Below are 20,486 nucleotides of genomic sequence, written 5' to 3' on the forward strand. Positions count from 1 at the left end.
CTGCTGGATTGGTCCCATCTCAACCTGTATGCATTCCCGCCGTTCTAGATTGTCAACAGGGTACTTCAGAAGTTCGCCTCTCACAAAGGGACACGGCTGACGTTGGTTGCTCCCCTCTGGCCCGCGAGAGAATGGTTCACCGAGGTACTGCAATGGCTGGTCGACGTTCCCAGGACTCTTCCTCCTAGAGTGGACCTTCTGCGTCAACCTCATGTAAAGAAGGTACACCCAAACCTCCACGCTCTTCGTCTGACTGCCTTCAGACTATCGAAAGACTCTCAAGAGCTAGAGGCTTTTCGAAGGAGGCAGCCAGAGCGATTGCCAGAGCAAGGACGACATCCACTCTCAGAGTCTATCAGTCTTAATGGGAAGTCTTCCGAAGCTGGTGCAAGGCCAATGCAGTTTCCTCAACCAGTACCACTGTAACCCAGATTGCTGACTTCCTGTTACATCTAAGGAACGTAAGATCCCTATCAGCTCCTACGATCAAGGGTTACAGAAGTATGTTGGCAGCGGTTTTCCGCCACAGAGGCTTGGATCTTTCCCCCAACAAAGATCTACAGGACCTCCTTAGGTCTTTTGAGACCTCAAAGGAACGTCGGTTGTCCACTCCAGGCTGGAATCTAGACGTGGTCCTAAGGTTCCTAATGTCATCAGGATTTGAACCTCTCCAATCAGCCTCTTTTAAGGACCTCACATTAAAAACTCTTTTCCTCGTGTGCTTAGCAACAGGTAAAAGAGTAAGTGAGATCCACGCCTTCAGCAGGAACATAGGTTTCACATCTGAAACGGCTACATGTTCCTTGCAGCTCGGTTTTTTGGCTAAAAACGAGCTTCCTTCCCGTCCTTGGCCTAAGTCGTTCGAGATCCCAAGCCTGTCCAACATGGTGGGGAACGAACTGGAGAGAGTACTTTGCCCAGTTAGAGCTCTTAAGTACTATCTAAGAAGGTCAAAACCATTACGAGGACAATCAGAAGCCTTATGGTGTGCTATCAAGAAGCCTTCTCTACCAATGTCTAAGAACTCAGTTTCTCTCTACATCAGGCTTCTGATTAGAGAAGCAAATTCTCATCTGAAGGAAGAAGACCTTGCTTTGCTGAAGGTAAGGACACATGAAGTGAGAACTGTGGCTACTTCAGTGGCCTTCAAACAGAACCGTTCTCTGCAGAGTGTTATGGATGCAACCTATTGGAGAAGCAAGTCAGTGTTCGCATCATTCTATCTCAAAGATGTCCAGTCTCTTTACGAGTACTGCTACACCCTGGGTCCATTCGTAGCAACGAATGCAGTAGTAGGCGAGGGCTCAGCCACTACATTCCCATAATCCCATAACTTTTTAACCTTTCGCTTGAATACTTTTTATGGGTTGTACGGTCGGCCAAGAAGCCTTCCACATCCTTGTTGATTTGGCGGGTGGTCAATTCTTTCTTGAGAAGCGCCAAGGTTAAAGGTTGTGATGAGGTCCTTTAGTATGGGTTGCAGCCCTGTATACTTTAGCACCTTTGAGTTGATTCAGCCTCCCAAGAGGAACGCTGCGCTCAGTAAGGAAGACGATCTTATTAAAGGCAGAGTAACGGTTCAAGTCGACTTCCTTACCAGGTACTTATTATTTCATTGTTATTGTGGATAACTGATTATATGAAATACGGGATACTTAGCTATCCTTTAGTCTTGTACACTGGTTTTTCACCCACCCCCCTGGGTGTGAATCAGCTACATGATTATCGGGTAAGTTTAATATTGAAAAATGTTATTTTTATTAATAAAATAAATTTTTGAATATACTTACCCGATAATCATGATTTAATCGACCCTCCCTTCCTCCCCATAGAGAACCAGTGGACCGAGGAATAATTGAGGAGGTGTCAACAAGAAGTACTTGAGTACCTGGCCACAGGTGGCGCTGGTAAATACACCCCCTTCTAGTATTGTGATAGCTGGCGTATCCCTCCATAGAATTCTGTCGGGCAACGGAGTTGACAGCTACATGATTATCGGGTAAGTATATTCAAAAATTTATTTTATTAATAAAAATAACATTTTATCATTAAATTTTTTTCTCCATCATATAAGGACTGAGGGAGTTCTAGATATAGAGGTAGTACACAACTCCTTAGAAAAACTGGTCCCTCTTTGACCTAAAAAAGTTGATAGAATATATTCATATTCTAAACTGTACTGTGGTTCTTATACAGCATATATGACACATCTCTTTCAAATTACCACTATTGAGGTAACTAGTGTAGTTAGACATAACTCAGGTCTTACATTGACATAAAAGCTTTCTATCAACCACTGTAGTTTGGTATAAGATAAATACTGTTATTAGAATTATAAATAAAATTAATATTTAATGAATAAATTTATCAAGTTTGCCTTTTTCTTAGTTTAGATATAGGCATTTGTACTACTACTATGTATGAAATCATCAATTATCAAGATACAATGGAAACTTGGATATCAAATCTAATTAACTCTAGAAAACTATTTGAATGCCGATCTATGCGAGACTGAAGGAATTATCCTCATAAGGGATAACGTTAATAGGATTGATTTGTTTTTTATCCCAGAAATCACTCATTTTAAAGAATTTTACACAAAGTCAACAGTACTTACATGAATGAAATCAAGCAGAAAAATACAATAAAGATAAAATTAATGAAAACTTCAGTTTTCTTCAGCTATTATAAGTAGTGTTGATGGCTGGAATTGAAAGCTGCCTGGCTATTCGGCGAGTTTAAACATGAGCACACCACTGTCACTTTGAAATGGTCTTCCTTCTTTTTTTTTTTTTAGTTCGTGTGGTTTTCAATTTTCATAATGGCCTTATCGTGGACAGTGCCATAGCCTCTTTACCATGGTCTTGAACTGTTATGTGGTAGAGTTCTTTTGCTTGAGGGTACACTCGGGCACACTATTCTATCTTATTTCCCTTTTTTTTTATTTTTTTTTTTTAGTTTATACGTATATGAAATATTTATTCTAATGCTGCTGTGACTGTTCTTGAAATATTTCATTTTAGTTTTTAATTACTTTTCTTGTAGTTTCCTTATTTCCTTTCTTCACTGGGCTATTTTCCCTCTTGGAGCCCCTGGCCTTACAGCAGTCTGCTTATCCAACTAGGGTTGTAGCTCAGCAAATAATAATAATAATAATGATAATAATGATAATAATAATAATAATAATAATAATAATAATAATAATAATAATAATAATAATAATAATAATAATAATAATAATAATAATATCACTACCAATACCCTTCTTTACCCATCAGGCTACATTGTGTATGAATATCAAAGAACAAAAACAATAAAAAATCTAGCATTTATTTTTCGCAGTTGTGCTTTGGAAGAGATTAGAAAACCGAGTATATTTTACTGTAAACCATTTGTTTTGGCAGCAGTTATGGTGCTGGTTATACGTTTCTTAGCCAACAGTTACTAGACAGTTATGATTGCCCACTCGATTTCCAACTATCGTTCGATTTCAAGGATAAAAATGGTTTAAAAATAGTGTTTGAACACCAATTTGTTTGAGTTCATATGCTTTTAACCTAGAAGGTTTCACTGTACAGTATATTGTTAAAACACAGAATACAGTACTGTATATGCTTTTGAAAGAAATTTTGTGCTTATAGAGGTTGTTTTGAAATATTGATAGTAAAGTACATCTACTACAGTTAATATTAATGGAACCTAAACCAAATTAGACTTGACTGATTATTTATAGGAGACTAAAATTGATCTATTGTTAATGCTTAAATTTCAGTTGCCATTGAAGATTGTTTTACAATCTTTGATGACCCTTTACGCGTATCTCAGCTCCTAGTTAGAAACCCGAATATCTTTATATCATTATTACTACTAATGCCATTTAACCAGCTAATTTAATGTCGTGCTTTCAGCAGTCAACATATTTGAATATGAAATTGACATTGTACAGGTCCCAAAAGAAAACTTCAAGTTTTATCAAAACCTTCAAGGCACCGTAAAGAAGAATGCCTTAGTACAAATAAGACCAGAATATTAGGAGCCATATTTAACCCTAATATTGTCACGCATTTGATCACAGCAGGTAATCCCGTTCCTTGTGTTGCAGGGCATAGCCATCTTCCTTAGAATCCAAAGAGCAGTCTGAAATCATGTCTATTTTTGCCAAATTATCAGATAAAGTGAGTAGTGGTTTAAGAATAAGTCCTGCTAATTATCCTGGAATAGCAACATGAACCAGAAGGAAGAAATATTCATTCATATACTTTCGTCCATGTACCCCAACCTTATTGAGGGTCAGGGGTTGAAAGGAACTCCTTGAAAATAGAGAGTTTGAATCAAGGGGAAAAACCTACCTTGATGGTAAAGGTCAATAGATATTAACAATATTTGGTAAGGGGTATTATTAATCTTCAGTGAATGAAATTGGAAAGTAGTGGCTAAGTGCATGTTAGTAGACACTCAAGGAGGAAGAGAAATTTCTCCTTTAGTATAAGTTTCCAAATGTAGTACTGTACTTATAGAAAGAAGAGAATAAGGCTACCTCACTGCAGAAATAAGAAACTAAGGAAAAGTTGACCATTTTATCATCAGTCATATTGCTTTTATTTCAGTCCTGTTCAGGAGGAGAGGTAGAGTATTTAATTAAAGCTTATGTAACAGGAATTAGAAAACATTTAGTACATCCAATTGAAATTACGCAAAATTTTTAGGAATAGACTTAATAGACGAGTGAATTGCAAAACTTCTCCAAACAAAGCCGGAGCAGTTTTAGCCTTCAAATTGTTTATGAAGGAAAGATGGTAGGATTTAATTTGAATTCCAAAACAGAAGTGAATAAGAAGTTATGAAAGAAATATACAGGAACTGTAAAAGATGTAACTTTATTGAGTAATTGATTAGACTCCCAATTCAGATATGGTCTGAAGATGAGAGGACATATAAAGCAGTAACAAGTGGAACTGATTGCTTACGTCAGAGGAAATAATGGCTGTGAGGTGAAGGTAGATGTGTGGAAGGGTGAATCACCGGCAAAAACTTGCATATGAGAAGAAGTAGACTGAGGAAGGTCATTGATAAAGAGAAGAGTAAGTGTGAGAACAGAACCCTATGGAACACTTACTTGAAACCCTGTAATTTTCGATTTTGAGATTTTTATGTTTTGTGTAAATTGTTCCATATCCTTGTGGATAGATATGAAATAAACCATTTCTCAAAAAACAAAATAAATAGATTAATACCAATTATGCTTTTTTCAGAGGTAACTATGCCTTCTTGCTTTCTTTTGTTTTCATATGCGTAGACCTATACATACCTCACTGCTGCTTATGATTTTTTTTTTTTTTATAAAGCTGCTCCTCAACTTTTTCTCTTTAAACTGTTGACAGAAACCTTAAAATACTGTAGTATCAGAGGGATTAAAAATTAATTTTGAGTTGCATTCACATAGATTATATAAACATATGCCTTTGTCAAGCCTGATATCTAAAAACTTTTTCCTTTCTGTTTTTGGTAGAAAAAAAAAAACGTTTTATAATGACTTATTCCTAATTTTGATATATGTGTGTCAAACAAAACATAGAAAATATTTTTGGGCTGTTCCAGTGCTTTATATTGTTCTCTCATTTTTTTATTTTTCCATTGTATAAAAAGGACTGCAATTAGCTTTGGTTTTAGTATTTAATTTACAAAGAGAAATACTTAATAATCACGTATTGCAGATCTGTAATTTTCCAAAAAGCAAGATTTGTAGATGTTCATTTGAATTGGAATTATTTCAATGAATCTTCCCAAAATTAATTTGCTATTCTTTCAAAGGTGGATATTCGATGAGAACTTAAGATTACAAGAATATTTCTGTACATAGTGTGACAGCCATATCCATAACTTTGAGTGGAGCCAGCACACAGAACTGAGCTTATCCACCTCATCTGTTAGTTTTGAGTACCTTATTCCTTTAAAGTTAAGCAATTTGGTAAGACACTTTGTTTTACTTTCTTTGTGTTTTCCCCTTTTACCTTTTTTGGTATATTATCTATTTCCTTGTTTACTACAATTATTCAATGTGATATGCCTTACCATGCGGTTTGTACCTCACATGATTCATCTGCATCATCGTTCACCACTACTTTGTATCGAGTTCCAGCCAGTCATTTCATCAGAGAGGCTAATAGTGTTTTTTCTATCAAATAATATTATATTCTTCTAACATGTTAGTCAATATACAAAAGTCCTCCAAGTGACATTTGCAATGCTCATTTTTAAGTGGGTGCAGGCTCTCTCTATATCACCTAACTTGGAATGTCCTTCATCTATTCACTTTGGTCCTTGAACCATAGCCCTTTCTCAGCCTGTTTTTTTGGATACTCCAGTGCCTTATACCTCTTATTACAACAACCCATAACAGACGATGGTACAGTATTGCGGAATAAGATTCAATCCTTGCAGAGAAGAAGGCTACGGGAAGGGTCTTTCTTCCTTTTCTAGGGCTATACAACTGCCTGTTCATGGTTTTAAAAGCTTGGGGAGGGGTGGGTGACCAGGTTGGATGTTTCAAGACTCAACAAGTACCTGGTAGAGACAAATTCTTTGTAAAGAGTCCCTCATTGGTTTTGGAAGCAGTCCAGAAAGGAGATTTATGTTCTCCATATACTTGCAGGATGTCTATTTCCATGTGCCTTTCCACCATAGCAGATGGAAGTGTAGCAAATTCTAATTTGGGGACAAGGTTTATTAGTTCACCTATCTTTGTATTAGTTCCAGCACATTTCCTCAAGTGTCCATGGTATAGTTATGGACTCGTTGCAAAGGGGTTAAATCTCCTGGTGATCAAGGTTCTAAATTTAGATGATTGAATGATTGATTGCTACCCAAGGTCAGAAAGATCAGAGGCTTCTTCTCAACTTCTTGTTGTACTTTGGAATAAGGGCAAGCTTCATTGTCATGTTTTTCCTTTTAGAGAAATATGTCCAAGAGTATCTGACCATCACCAAGGAGTTCAAGAGATTTGAAAATCTTTTAGTTTATAAGTGGATGAATCATCATAGGACCAAGGCTTCTCTTAAGAAGTTTGCCCAGCATACCCACTTAAGTATGAGGCCTCTTCAGTTACATATTAACCACTTTTGGGATATGCGGTTTGTCCCTCAAAATTCATAATTTCGAATTAGGTGGATAGTCTCAATTGGTGGGATTCCCATAGTCTCCTTCAATCAGCAAGTTTGGCATTAAAGATTTTGATACCTGTTGCTGTTTTTCAATGAGTCCTGATCAAGATTGGGAGTTACATTAGATGGTCAACATCTGTAGGAGGTTTAGCCTTAGGTTTAAGCAAAGGTGCACGTCAGTTGCTTGAAACGGTTTGCAGTGTACAAGACCTTAGTTCATTTTAAAGATTTAGTGACGGGAAAGCTCGGAAAATGTGATGGCTTTGCTCTACATTAGGAAGCAGGGAGGGACAAAGTCTAGTGCTCTTTTCATGCTAGTACAGGAGCTTCTTTTATGGACAGCAGTTAGAAATGTTTCTCTTATGCCTTAGTTTGTTCCAGGGAGGCAGAATATTCTTACAAATCAATTAAGCTCACCAAATTCATCTTTTCCTCAGAACACAAGGGATTTCCAAGTCCTCCAGGTTTAATATTTTATCATATAGGTCATCAGCTAACATTTTTTTTACAATAGTACCCTTAATATTATTCTTGGAGTAAAGCAGGAAAAGTTTCAATGATTAACACCTCATTTGCTGATATTATTAAATGCCTACAGTTATTGTACTGTGAATAGGACTTCTCCATAGCTTTAATCAAAGGGTTTATGTTAACATCTTTTCCTCAACATGTGGGTTTAGACCTGTCCGTCAGTACAGTTGTTTGTGACACATTAGATCTTTTAGTGTTGAGAAACCACCCCAAACCAATACACTCAGGTGGAATTTGAATGAAGTGTAGAGATTTTACAGAGGAGTGTAGTTTGAACCTTTGAGTGCACAGTTTGAACCTTTTGAGTGCTTGATTTGTAAATTTGATGGTCAAAGCATTGTTTTTCTGATAAATAATTACATATGTACTGTTCATTGTAACTGAAGTGAGATGTTTTTTTAGAGGTATTTTCATGTACCAAATTTTTATAGTGTTAGAACAAGGGCATATTTTCATTCATCCCAAAACCTAACAATTTCTATAAAGAAAAAGTTGTTAAAACCATCCTAAACTCATGAAAATAGGCCTGGTACATCATGTTTCACCAGGAAAATATAGAAAAATCATGTGAATGGGTCTCTGTTGGCGATATAATAGTAAACAGAAATTTCAATTCTATTTCCTTTGGCAGCTACTGTTTTGGACATCGTGTTCGAGTTGTAAGGAATTTAATGGGATACCTGTATGTGTTAACCTAAAGTACCTCCACCTAATATGAATCAGATCACTGTGTCCTTACTTACTGGGAGGGCGCTTGCTATTAGCTGGCATTGGAAAAACAAGTAATAATTATCTTAGTGTCTGTGGATCTTAATCTTGCATCCAGGTCATCAACGTACGATTCATTTGGTCATGCATCAGTTTATTGACTTACATGCAGGTACATCTTTGCAGCTTGGCATAGAAAATTGTGCTACAATCTTATAAGAGAATCATGGCTTTTTATATACAATTCACTAGTGGGGTATTGATATACTTACTTTGCATGTATGTCAGGTCTCTTTATCCGCTTCTTCATGTCACTTCAAATACTCTTATTTTGTGGTTGTGGATATTCTGATTTTCATTAAAAACAAATTCTATAGTACAGTATGATTAAAGGTATGATGAGTATAACCCTGGAAAATCATATACAGTAGCTGGATAATGAATAGTAAAGTGTCTTTGTCTTTAGGCTGAGTGACTGAACCTTCAACCAGAGAAACAATGAACTGCCATTTACTAAAGCGTTCAGTTCTGAGTAATTAAGAAATTTTTCTGAACTTTATCTCTGCCATATTTGCATTTGGTTATTAATGTCTCATCAATTTCAACTCCGATGCCAGGACCACTGATAGGAGGTTCACTTCGAAATCAATCATTCATCACCATGGAACAAAATGATCCCTAGTCCACAGAAGAGTTGTGTGAAAATTGGAGATTATCAACTATGATTTTTATTTTAAGTTATACCTGATGACGTGGGAGACGGAACACAATTTTCCAAGTTGTGAGATTTATCCTTTATAAAATAGGCCAGTTGAATCAGAAAATGTGTACGGACCATGGGGCATTTTCTTCTTCCTGGGGACTGCAGAAGTATTGTAGCACTTCTTAATTGCTGTTATTCAGGAAATGTACAATTAAGATAACATTTAAGGCACTTCCCAGTATTTTGCAACATGTTATAATCTCTCAAGTGTTTAACAGGTGCCACTTTGTCCTAAAAAAACTAAATAAACTTGTATATCCTGTATCATATACCATAAAAGTAGACATATTACCTTGATAATGTTTTAAGTTGATCTGTTTCATAGGGACATCAATAAACATCTAGTTTGAAATGAAGATTGGTGATTGGATGAGAGAGATCATGTGATAGAGACAGATATCACAAGATGGCTATGATTGGCCTCTGTAGTAAGACTTTCATAATTTAGACAAAAAAGCTATTAACGGCTTTATGTGACATAAAGGTTGCACACGCTGATGCTGGGTTTCATTGATAAGTGGAGATTAAGTAGACAAATTTTTACACAAAAATGGTGAATTTCTAGGAAAAGTTGCATGAAAGAAACTTTATGAGGTAGAGTTAGCTTTTGTCAATAGAAATGCCTTCACAATTAGGGTTGTGGTGGCTTATGTGGTAATGTCCCTGACTTTTGATCGCCAGGCTGGAGTTCGAGTCCCGCTCAAATTCATTAGTTCCTTTGGTCGCTGCAACCTCACCATCCTTGTGAGCTAAGAATGGGGGGTTTGGGGGACCCTATAAGTCTATCTGCCGAATCCTCAGCAGCCATTGTCTGGCCCTCCTTGGTCCTAGCTAGGGTAGGGGGAGGGGCCCGGCTTGGGGACTGATCATATGTATATTTAGTCAGTCTCTAGGTCATTGTCCTGCTTGATAGGGCAATGTCACTGTCCCCTGCTTCTCCCATTCATGCGCAGCCTTTAGACCTTTAATTGTATTTTTGAGTGGTGTAAAGGTAAACATCTACTTGTCTTTTGCTTGTAGCATTGGCTAAGAGGACTAGTGAATTATAGGCTGTTTCATTAATGTTGATATCGCTTCCAATTGTGCCTTCCTCTCCTTCATAGCAGATTTTATAATCAAGGATGACTACAGAGTCATACTTTTGCTCTTGCAGATTTGGTTGGATGTGACATAGATAACCATCTTCTTTGGCCACACAGGGCATTGAAGTTATACTGAAGGAGATCCTCCACCATAAGGAGTTCATTGAAGATTCTTTCCAATCTGTATTTAAAAATGCCATTGTTTTCCTTTAAGGCACTTCATTGCTGATGTTCAAAACTAGATACTGTATATGAGTCTTGTCAGACTAATGTGCATGTTAGAGCTCATGATATTAGAGGAGTTGTTACTAAGCCTAATTATGCCAAGAATTTAATTTTAGGGAAATAAGTTAATGTAGAAAAAAGTATGTTTGGCTGGGCTCCACAAGGCACTAAGAGAGTTGGAAGATCCAAGCCTACTTGGCTGAGGACTATGAAGCGCAAAGTAGGAGGTGATGAATGGAAAATTATTGAATTAAAAGCTCAAGATAGGGATGATTGGCGAAATCTAACCGAGGCCCTTTGTGTCAATAGCATAGGAGGAGATGATGATGAAGTTAATGTGGCACAGTGGCGGTGCACCCTTATGCATTTGCGTCTCATAATCTGACAGAGGTTAGATGCACTTTAATGAATGTTGGTCCCTAGGTCCTACGGTGGCAGCAAGGGATGTTGTAATGTAGGTTACCATAGTTTCATTGTTGACCATTATAATGAAGTATGTTTTTATAGTTTATTTGTTTGGGGATGTGTAAACTTCTTTGTTGAGATAGCCCTTTTTTATATATTTTTGTGCTGCTGGTCTGTAGAGACACATTATCTACAGCATTCCTTTTCTATGGCTCTCATGATGAAATGTAAATCAGAGGTAAGCTGGTCTTACTGTTCAATGTTTTATTTTAGATTAATTTGTCTTATGAAGTATTATCATTATGCCTTCATTCAAGGTAATGTGGTAACCATTAAAAGTATTTCAGAAAGATTAATTGATTTTTTTAATGAGATTTATTATTTTAATGTTCTCAGAATTCATCGACATTCCTGCAAGTCTCCAAACTTTATAGTACGATTTATTTTAGACTCCTGGTCCAATGTTGACTATAAAGGAATGAGATACTTACTCAAAATGGTAGATAAGGTATATCCAACCATTTCTGTATGTCAGCTCTGCCTGTCCTATGTTTTATGATGAAGGGGAAAATTTTCGTAATTTTAAGCTGTTGTCGAGTATTTCATTCTGTGAAGGAATAGCAAATGTGTTTTGGGTAAGCATAGAAACAATTATTATTTTTTAATTATTCTTTTTCATGTAACTTGTATTTTTTAATACAAGATGATATAATACTAATAATTTTCCATGCATTTATTTATCAATAGCATTGCTTTTTAAATGGTGGAATTTCATTGCAATAATCTATTTCTTATCTGTAGGAAGAGCTTAGTAACATGGGAGATGTTCGACACCTTGTGAACAAGTTATACATGGCCCTTAATATAGATCAACACCAAGTTATGAAGGAACGTGAAATCCTTGCACAAATAGAGGAGATAAAAACACAACTTGCACCCTTGGAGAAGGTAATAAGTTAATCCTATATTTATGAAAGATCCATTGGCCATAATTAATTGCATTCTTCTTGTTGTTTTTGTAGTTTTATGGTATCAATGTTCTGGAATATTTTTTTACCTTAAATACAGGGTATAACAATAGCATTTTGTTTAACCTACAGTTATTTATAAAATGATCTATTTGTTCTCAGTTGAATTTTTTAAAAGTTTGTCTTAAAGATAGAAATTTGGGGTTACTCTGTAATTCTCTTTTCTATGAATATTTTTGACTTATGATTTCTCAAGATTATTATGAAATTGAATTATGAAAGAACTTGAGGTAATTTGAGATAATGTTGTAGCTTTCAGAATTGTAAAGAAATAGGGTTTCTCATTTGTAAAACTCCTGGCAGATGCATTGTGTGTTTACATTAAATAAGCCTTTGTCAAAGATAGCCTTACTCTTTGGACTCAATATGTTGGCCATATATCCACATATATTATATGAACAGGATATAGATCCAAAAGACTCGAATGAAAAAAATTACCCCTTCATAGGGGATACCTCCATATGTTCTCTTTGGTCTTTCAGTTTTATGTTAACTTTGGTAAATACTAAAAGTTGATCTGGTCTGCTGAAAACTGCTGTAATAGCTACTGCATTTTTAAAAGTTTTAGAGGTAACAACCTCATGTAAATCATGGTAACAGGTTACAAACACATTTTTTTTTTTTAGGTATCAATGGTAGGTTGATTTTTGTAAATTGGACAGCTCCCAGGAGGAGATCTATGCCCTTCAGTCAAAATACTATACTCAAGGGTGAGCAGTAGCCTTTGAGGGCCTCAATTGGGAGGGACTTTTTCTGGCAAAGGAAGACGACGAAATCTGCAATCTATGCTGAAGACGCTCTGACTAGAGAAATACCCCTTCTATGATAACCAGATGTCTACCAATTATAGACATTTGTGGAGGACCTCCAGAGATATCCAGTCTGGTAGTAGGTTGGCCAGGGCACCAGCCAGCCATTGAGATACTACCACTAGAGAGTTATTGAGTCCCTTGACTGCCTAGACCATACTACATTGGATCCCCCTCTCTGGTTACGGATCCTTTTTTCTTTGTCTACACATACACTGAATAGTTCGGTGTATTCTTTTCACATTCTCCTCTGTCCTCCTACACCTGACAACACTAAACTATTCTTCTTAGCTCAAAGGGTTAACTACTACACTGTAGTTGTTCAGTGGTTGCTTTCCTCTTTGTAAGGGTAGATGAGACTCTATGGTAAGCAGCTCTTCAAGAAGAAGGACACACAAAAATCAAACAATTGTTTTCTAGTCTTGGGTAGTGCCATAGCTTCTGTACCCTGGTTTCCCAGTCTTGAGGTAGAGTTGTCATGCTTTCTTATTTCTCTTTCTCTGGTTTTTTGAAGTTTTTATAGATATATACAGTATATGAAAAATATATTGTAATGCTACTGTTCTAAAATATTTCCTTTTAATTGTTCATTACTTCTCTTGTAGTTTATTTATTTCCCTGTTTCCTTTTCTCACTGGGTTATTTTCCCATGTTGGAGCTCTTGGTCTTGGAGCATCTTGCTTTTCCAACTAGGGTTGTTGCTTATTTAGTAATAATAATAATAATAATCTCCTCTGCAATGCTTCGCGAAAAGCCTTTCACTTGGTGGAGACGCTGGATAGTCTCCACCTGCAAAGAGTGAACAACTCCACCTTGCCAGGTTTGGCTGATAGTGAAGAGTGGGCCAAGGGGGTAGTTTTCTCTGGACTTCGACCAGAAGAGCATACCACTTCGTGTGTGGCCATCTAGGAGCCACCAGGGTCATCCTGTTTCCTGGCATAATCAACACCCTGTTGATTACTGGCCAAATCAAGCTGAATAAGGGAAAGGTGTAAATGTCCAGATGATACCAAGGGTGTTGCAAGGCATCTTCAAACACTGCCCAGGGGTCTGGAACAAGGTAGCAGAACACAGGGTAGCAGCCCTGTGGCAAACAGGTTGATCCTCGGAGAGTCCCAGAGGGCAAGAAGCCTTTCTGCCTCAAGAGGATGTAGGGGCCACTCCACTTCAACCACCTTCCCTTGACGTAAGCCACTACGATCATGTTGTTGCCCATTGGCACTACTGAGTATCTCTTCAAACATTCTTGGAATGCTTGCAGGCCTCTGGTCACAGATGCATTGTTTATTATTATAAAAACAAAACTCAATTTCGTAATTTTTTCTCAGATTCATTTAATTTGGGAAGAAAATATTGGTGAATCCATTCATTAAACACTATTTGTTCCAACACAGGGACTTACCTGGAACTACTTTCTTAGGAGTTACCTGGAACCTCCTCTCAACCGACCAGAGTTTTGTGTAGTTTACCCTACTTCCGTTTTCTGTAATGGTAGGCCTAGGCTGAAGGATACATGCCCTGAGGGCACTCTCGAGGCAGGCCTCATGTTAGCTTGGGTCTTGACCTTCAGTAAGTTCTCTGGTCGCGTCGTGATATCATCTCGACGCTCTCCATATCTCAGTGCGACCCTTTGTGTCCCCGACTCTTGTGTTCCACGTGTGTTTCCTCGTGGTCCGTTGTGCTTTCCCTCGTGCTTTCGCGCTTATAACTTAATTCCCTCGTGTTTTCCCTCGTGTTTATTAGTTTTCTCTTATCATTTTCTGCTACATTCCTGTGTCTGGCGGTACTGTGATAGTGTTTTATGGAGCATACTCGCCGTTGTCCTGGGCCTAAGGCCGGGAAGTCGTGTGGGGCGTTCTTGTCCAAGCCCGATGTGGACCCGCACTCCCTTTGTTCCTCGTGTAGGGGTAAAGTGTGCTCTACTTCGGACACGTGTCCGGAATGTGTTTCGTGGAGTGAAGTGCAGTGGGTGAAGTTTGGTACTAAGAAAAAGAAGTCGTCAAAAAGTTCTCCCAGGAAGGCGGGTTTTTCTTCTCCCGCGACATCGGCTGGAGAGAAATCTGACAGGGTTCCTTCTGCTTCCCCTACCCAGAGTAGGGGACGAGGTAAGTCAGTTAAGGGGAAGAAACCGGTGGTTCTTCCCCAGGAGTGTCTTCTAGATTCTGGGGTGACTGTTTCTGCACAGGCAAGTGGGGGGCCTGAGAGTATGTTTTGTGAGGGTCCGCGGAACTTTGCCCTTGTGCAAGAGGGGCACGTCCCGTCTGGCGACCCTATGTGGAATAAAAATGTCCCTTTTTCTTCTCCAGATTCTTGGGTAGATGTTTCAGGCACCTCTGCAGCGGAAGGCGCCCCAGAGAAGGAAGATTCACCGCTAGAGGATCCCCTCGGATGGAGCCTGGCGAGAACTCCATGTAGGTCTCCGTTGAGAGTGGAGGACGGTTTGGGGTACTGTTTCCCGATCATAGAGCGTCCTACTACTCCTCCAGCGACTTCTTCGGCAGTCCCTGAAGTTTTTATGCAACCATCGACGTCCAGGACCCAACAGGTGTTGAGCAAAGCTCCACCTGCCCCTCGGTCCCGTTATGAGGAGATGTCTGAATCTTCGGCAGCAGGTTCGTCGTTCTCATCAGAAGAGGAAGTTCGGAGGAGACACCGGAGGAGGAGAGACAGATCTAGGAGAAGGCGGTCCTATTCAAGGTCTCCATCTAGGTCACGGTATAGCAGGAAGAGATCTCGTTCCCCGAGGCGGAAGGTCAGGAGGAGCTGTTCGCCGAAAGAACAATGGGTCCTCGTCCCCCGCAGTAAGCTTGCGGACTTTACCACTATCCAGAGCACTGCGGGTCGGCTTACCGGAGACAGTCCTCCTAGAAGGGCCTCCAACAGCCACAAGTCGACTACATCCATGGACCATAGGTCCTCGTCGGACAGGCGTAAGACCCCGACCAAGGAGACTCAATCCGCCCAGCGGAGGGAATCGCCTCTTCGGACGGGCAGCCGCGGCGAGTCAGCCTGTGGGAGTGATCGTCAAGCACGGCTACCTCCGTCGGACATCACCACGGAGGAACCCGTACCCTTGTTAAAGGAGCGAAGAAGGGCGGAGGCGCCCGTTCCTGCCGAAGGGCGCAACCTCGATCCTCAACATAGCGCAGTTGCCCGCTTCAGCGGCACTTCCCGTCCCCGGATGGAGGAAGCGGAGGATGATGCAGAAGACGTTCCGGCGGAGGACTCCGCGTATAGGAGAGTCATCAAACTTATCAGGAAATATAATAGGATTGAGGAGCCCGTACCTTCGGAAGAAGACGTCTGGCAGTCAGGTCTTAACAGAATCATGGAGGAGCCAGTCCAGAGGAAGCCATCCTTAGCCCTGCCGGAGGTGAGAGATGTTAAACTGGGACGGGCCCACATAGACAAGGTTGTGGACCGGAACAGGGAGAACTCTAAAGGGCAGAGTGCTTCCAAACTCCTTCAAGGACTGAAATCCCAAAGCAAATACTATTCTTTGGAGGGACGTCCACATGAAGCCAGTAAACTGGAAGTCGCCCTGGAAGTATTTGGCCAAGGCTCCCCAGAGGACAGAGCCTCTTCTGCTCCGATCTACTTCTCTCAAGCGGAGGCGATCATGATGGAGGAGATGTCAAAAGACCTCATCAATGTCGCCTCCTGGTTGGACTGGTGGGCTTCTACGCTAGTGGGCACCCAGATTTCCCCCGAATCAGTAGACCCCTCCAAGCGGGATGCGCTGAAAGAGTTAGTCAGCTCAGGGGGCCGCGCTCTAAAGTTTTTGACCTTCCAGTCCTTAACTTTGTCTGCCAACTGGGTTTTAAGGAGGAGGGACTCGGTGCTGAAGAATCTGTCTAGAAAGATTCCAGACAGGGAAGCAAAGACTCTATGGAATCTCTCGGTGTGGGATGAAGGGCTCTTTCCACTCAAGAAGACAGAGGAGGTCGTCGAGAAGCTTGTGAAGAGGAAGGATGCCGAGTGGCCTAAATCCCAACCTATGAGAAGACCTGCTTATAGGAGACCTGCTCCCATGGCCCCTTCTACTTCTCACGCATCTCCTACCCAGGTAAGGAGAGAGCCCTCTACATCACTGTGGTCTCAACCTACGCAGCCCACCCGCAGAGGAACGAGCTCGGCCCCAGCCTCATTTAGAACAGCCTATTCTTCATCCAGAAGGGGACGTTCTGGACGTTCCTCCAGAAGAAGGTAGGGAGAGAGGCCCCCTTCTCCTGCCCAAGCCTCAGGTAGGGGGATGCCTCAAACGATTTTGGCAAGCATGGAAGTTTCACGGAGTAGAACTGTGGACTGTGACAGTTCTGAAAGAGGGGTACAGACTTCCGTTCCTGGCAGACCCGCCCCCCTTATCCCAGCAAGTCAGGCTGATTGGTTGGCCCCCAAGGACCCCTTGAAGAGAGCAGCCTTACAGGAGGAAGTCTCCACTATGTTGGAAAAAGGGGCAATGGAGACTGTTCTTCTTCCGGGACCAGGTTTCTACAGTCGTCTTTTCCTGGTAGAAAAAGCAACGGGTGGTTGGAGACCAGTGATAGATCTGTCAGCCCTCAACAAGTTCGTATGCAAGACCGACTTCAAGATGGACACCCCGAAGTCGGTCCTGGAGTCCTTGAGGGAAGGGGACTTCATGTTGTCCATAGACCTCAAGGACGCCTATTTCCAGATTCCTATTCATCCCTCCAGCAGAAAGTACCTCCGGGTGAAATGGGGTACCCAGATCTTGCAATTCAGAGCCCTGTGCTTCGGACTTTCTACAGCCCCCCAGGTGTTTACAAGGATCTTCACGATAGTCTCCGTGTGGGCTCACGAGCGGGGAATCCGTCTGATTCGATACCTGGACGACTGGTTGCTCCTTTCTTCCTCAGAGGAAGTTTTGAAGGAACAGAGCACAGAGCTACTTCAATTCTGCAAGGTTCTGGGGATCACCATCAACCTGGAAAAATCTCACCTGTCCCCCACCAACAGGATGACGTACTTGGGCATACTGTAGTCCTGGACTTGCAACTAGTCAGAGCCTTCCCATCAGTAGACAGGTTGAACAATCTGGACCAGGTCCTCCGTCCTTTCCTAGCGGGTCAACCCAGGAGAGCAAAAGATTGGCAGAGGTTGATAGGCCATCTAGTGTCTTTGGAGAAACTGGTACCTCAGGGAAGACAGAAACTCAGGAGCATCCAGTGGAATCTGAAGGATCTCTGGGATCAGAGGGACTCCCCCTACAAGATTGTCCCGGTTCTTCCAGAGACCAGACAGTCCCTGGAGTGGTGGCAGGACCGGTCAAACATCCTCAAAGAGATGCCACTCTCTTCCGAGCCTCCGGAGTTGCTCCTTTTCACAGATGCGTCCAAGGAGGGGTGGGGAGCACACCTCCTAGGAAAGGCAACAAGAGGCGTTTGGACAGAGATCGAGAGGACTCAACACATCAATGTCCTAGAGATGAGAGCTGTTCAAGAAGCATGTCTACACTTCGCATCCCTTCTAAAGGGGAACACAGTGGCGGTGATGTCAGACCACGCCACAGTAGTGGCTTATATAAAGAAGTAAGGAGGACTGAAGTCAAAGGAGTTGTGCGTTCTCGCGTTGGAGATCCTAGAATGGGCCGAAGAAGAGCAATTCAGGATGGCAGCAAGGTTCATCCCGGGAAAGAAAAATGTCCTGGCCGACGGCCTCAGCAGAGTGGGTCAGGTGGTAGGAACCGAATGGTCCCTTCACCCGGAAGTAGCAAAGTTCATCATCCGAATGTGGGGCTCTCCGGTGATGGATCTCTTCGTAACAAGGCTGAACGCACAGCTCCCCGTATTCTGTTCTCCTGTCCCAGACCCAAAGGCGGCATTGGAGGACGCCTTTCAACACAAGTGGGACAATCTCGATGTTTACACCTTCCCTCCATTTGCACTGATCAGGCAAGTGTTCAACAGAGTAAGGGCGGCTCACAACCTAAAGATGACTTTGGTAGTGCCCTGGTGGCCGGAGAGAGAGTGGTTCGCAGATCTAAAGGGACTGGCGTGTCTTCCTCCGTGGCCCCTTCCAGACAGGCTAGACCTCCTGAGACAACCACACTTTCTAAGGTTCCACGAGAATCCTTAGTCCCTTCGTCTTCATGCCTGGAGGTTATCCAGCGCCTTCTGAGGAGAGAGGGATATTCGGCAAAAACAGCAGACAGGATGTCTCGTTATCTTAGACAATCATCAACTGGAGTATACCAGGCAAAATGGGCAACATTTACAAGATGGTGTGCCTCAAGAAAAATCAAGCCCTTAGGAGCCTCGATCCCGGACATCGCGGACTTTCTCGTCCACCTCAGGGATGAGGTGGGCATGTCAATTCCAGCGGTGAAAGGAGTGCGTGCCGCTCCAGGCCAAGTTTTCCTCTTGAAAGGAATTGATCTAGGTGCTTCTAGACATATTTCTATGCTCATCAAGAGCTTTGAACAATCCTGTCCTCCCTATGCCTCCAGGGTTCCTCAATGGGACGTAGCTAGAGTTCTGGATATGCTTAGTAAGCCTCCTTTCGAACCGTTGAAAGATATAGTGGATAGAAATCTTACGCTTAAGACTGTCTTCTTGTTAGCTTTGGCCTCAGCGAAGAGAGTGGGCAAGATCCATGGGTTATCCTATGAAGTAGAACATTCAAGAGGTTGGCACGAGATCTCCTTCAAGTTCGTACCTTCGTTTGTGGCCAAAACGCAGAACCCATCAGTCTGGGACCCTAAGTTTTGAGGGTTTCTCGATTCCGGCGATTCCTAGATCAGGTAATCCGGAATACTTAAAATTGTGCCCAGTCAGGACCATTAGAAAATATCTGAAGAGGACGGCCAGCCTCCGTCCAGGTATAAAAAACTTATTCGTTTCCACGGGTCCTGTTAAGAAGAAAGTATCTAAGAATACCATTTCTTTTTGGCTCAGACAAGTGATCATCAAAGCATACAGTAGTGCTGGTTTGTCTGTACCAGGAAGACCCAGACCACATGACTTAGGAGTATTAGTACCTCTCTGGCTTTTGAGAAGAACATGGCAGTAGCACAGATCCTCAGAGCAGGCACCTGGTCAAACCAATCTATGTTCACGTCTCACTACCTCAAGGAGTGTACGAGGAAGTCTCTAGATGGTTTTTCTATCGGGACAATCATCTCCGCGCTCCAACCGATTTAACGGCCCAAGCCCCAGGTTCAATCGCGGGTATCAAAACCAACAGACACAGGTGCGATTTTTCTCCCTTCCCCTTGTCTTCTTTTTACTCTTTATTTCCCTTGGAGCTCGTGTCCAGTAGGACTGCACAAGCCATGAATATACAGCGTCTTCATCATGCTCACCAACAGGGAATTCTGAAGGGTGAGTACTTAAAACACTAACATGAGCTCTTTGTGTAGTTTGACCTACTATCCAGTTTCCTTATCCTTCCGTACCTAGTCTCCTATCTAGGTCCATGTCAATCCTGTCAGTTGGGTCTAAGTCAGGTAGACACTCCCACCTCCTAAAGTGTAAGTCTCCTAAGAAAGTAGTTCGAGGTAAGTCCCTGTGTTGGAACAAATCAAAAATTTTTAGTAATTTGTATTTTTCCTAACATACTTACCGAGAACTACTTTCGGGTTATGGCCCTCCCTTCCTTCCCCGAGTGCCTCACTGATCTTTAGTATTTATTGTTTTCAAGAACTTACTGAAGGTCAAGACCCAAGCTAACATGAGGCCTGTCTCGAGACTGCCCTCAGGGCACGTATCCTTCCGCCTAGGCCTACCATTACAGAAAACGGAAGTAGGGTAAACTAC

The 20,486-nt window shown here is 41.4% G+C and overlaps 1 protein-coding gene across 5 annotated transcripts in view; it reads left to right on the forward strand.

The window, feature by feature from the left end:
• The window catches only part of LOC137649946 (calcium uniporter protein, mitochondrial-like), a 799,430-nt gene that overhangs the window by 757,624 nt on the left and 21,320 nt on the right, over positions 1-20,486 (forward strand). For all 5 annotated transcript variants that reach the window (XR_011045882.1, XM_068382909.1, XM_068382906.1 and 2 more), the window contains one exon: positions 11,676-11,822. Coding sequence is in view for 4 of the 5 variants with exons in the window: in XM_068382909.1 (XP_068239010.1) it covers positions 11,676-11,822 (147 nt within the window). In the remaining variant the exon portion in view is untranslated. The remainder of the gene's footprint in view (positions 1-11,675; positions 11,823-20,486) is intronic.

Source organism: Palaemon carinicauda, chromosome 11 (assembly GCF_036898095.1).
Source record: "Palaemon carinicauda isolate YSFRI2023 chromosome 11, ASM3689809v2, whole genome shotgun sequence".
Lineage (NCBI taxonomy): Eukaryota > Metazoa > Arthropoda > Malacostraca > Decapoda > Palaemonidae > Palaemon > Palaemon carinicauda.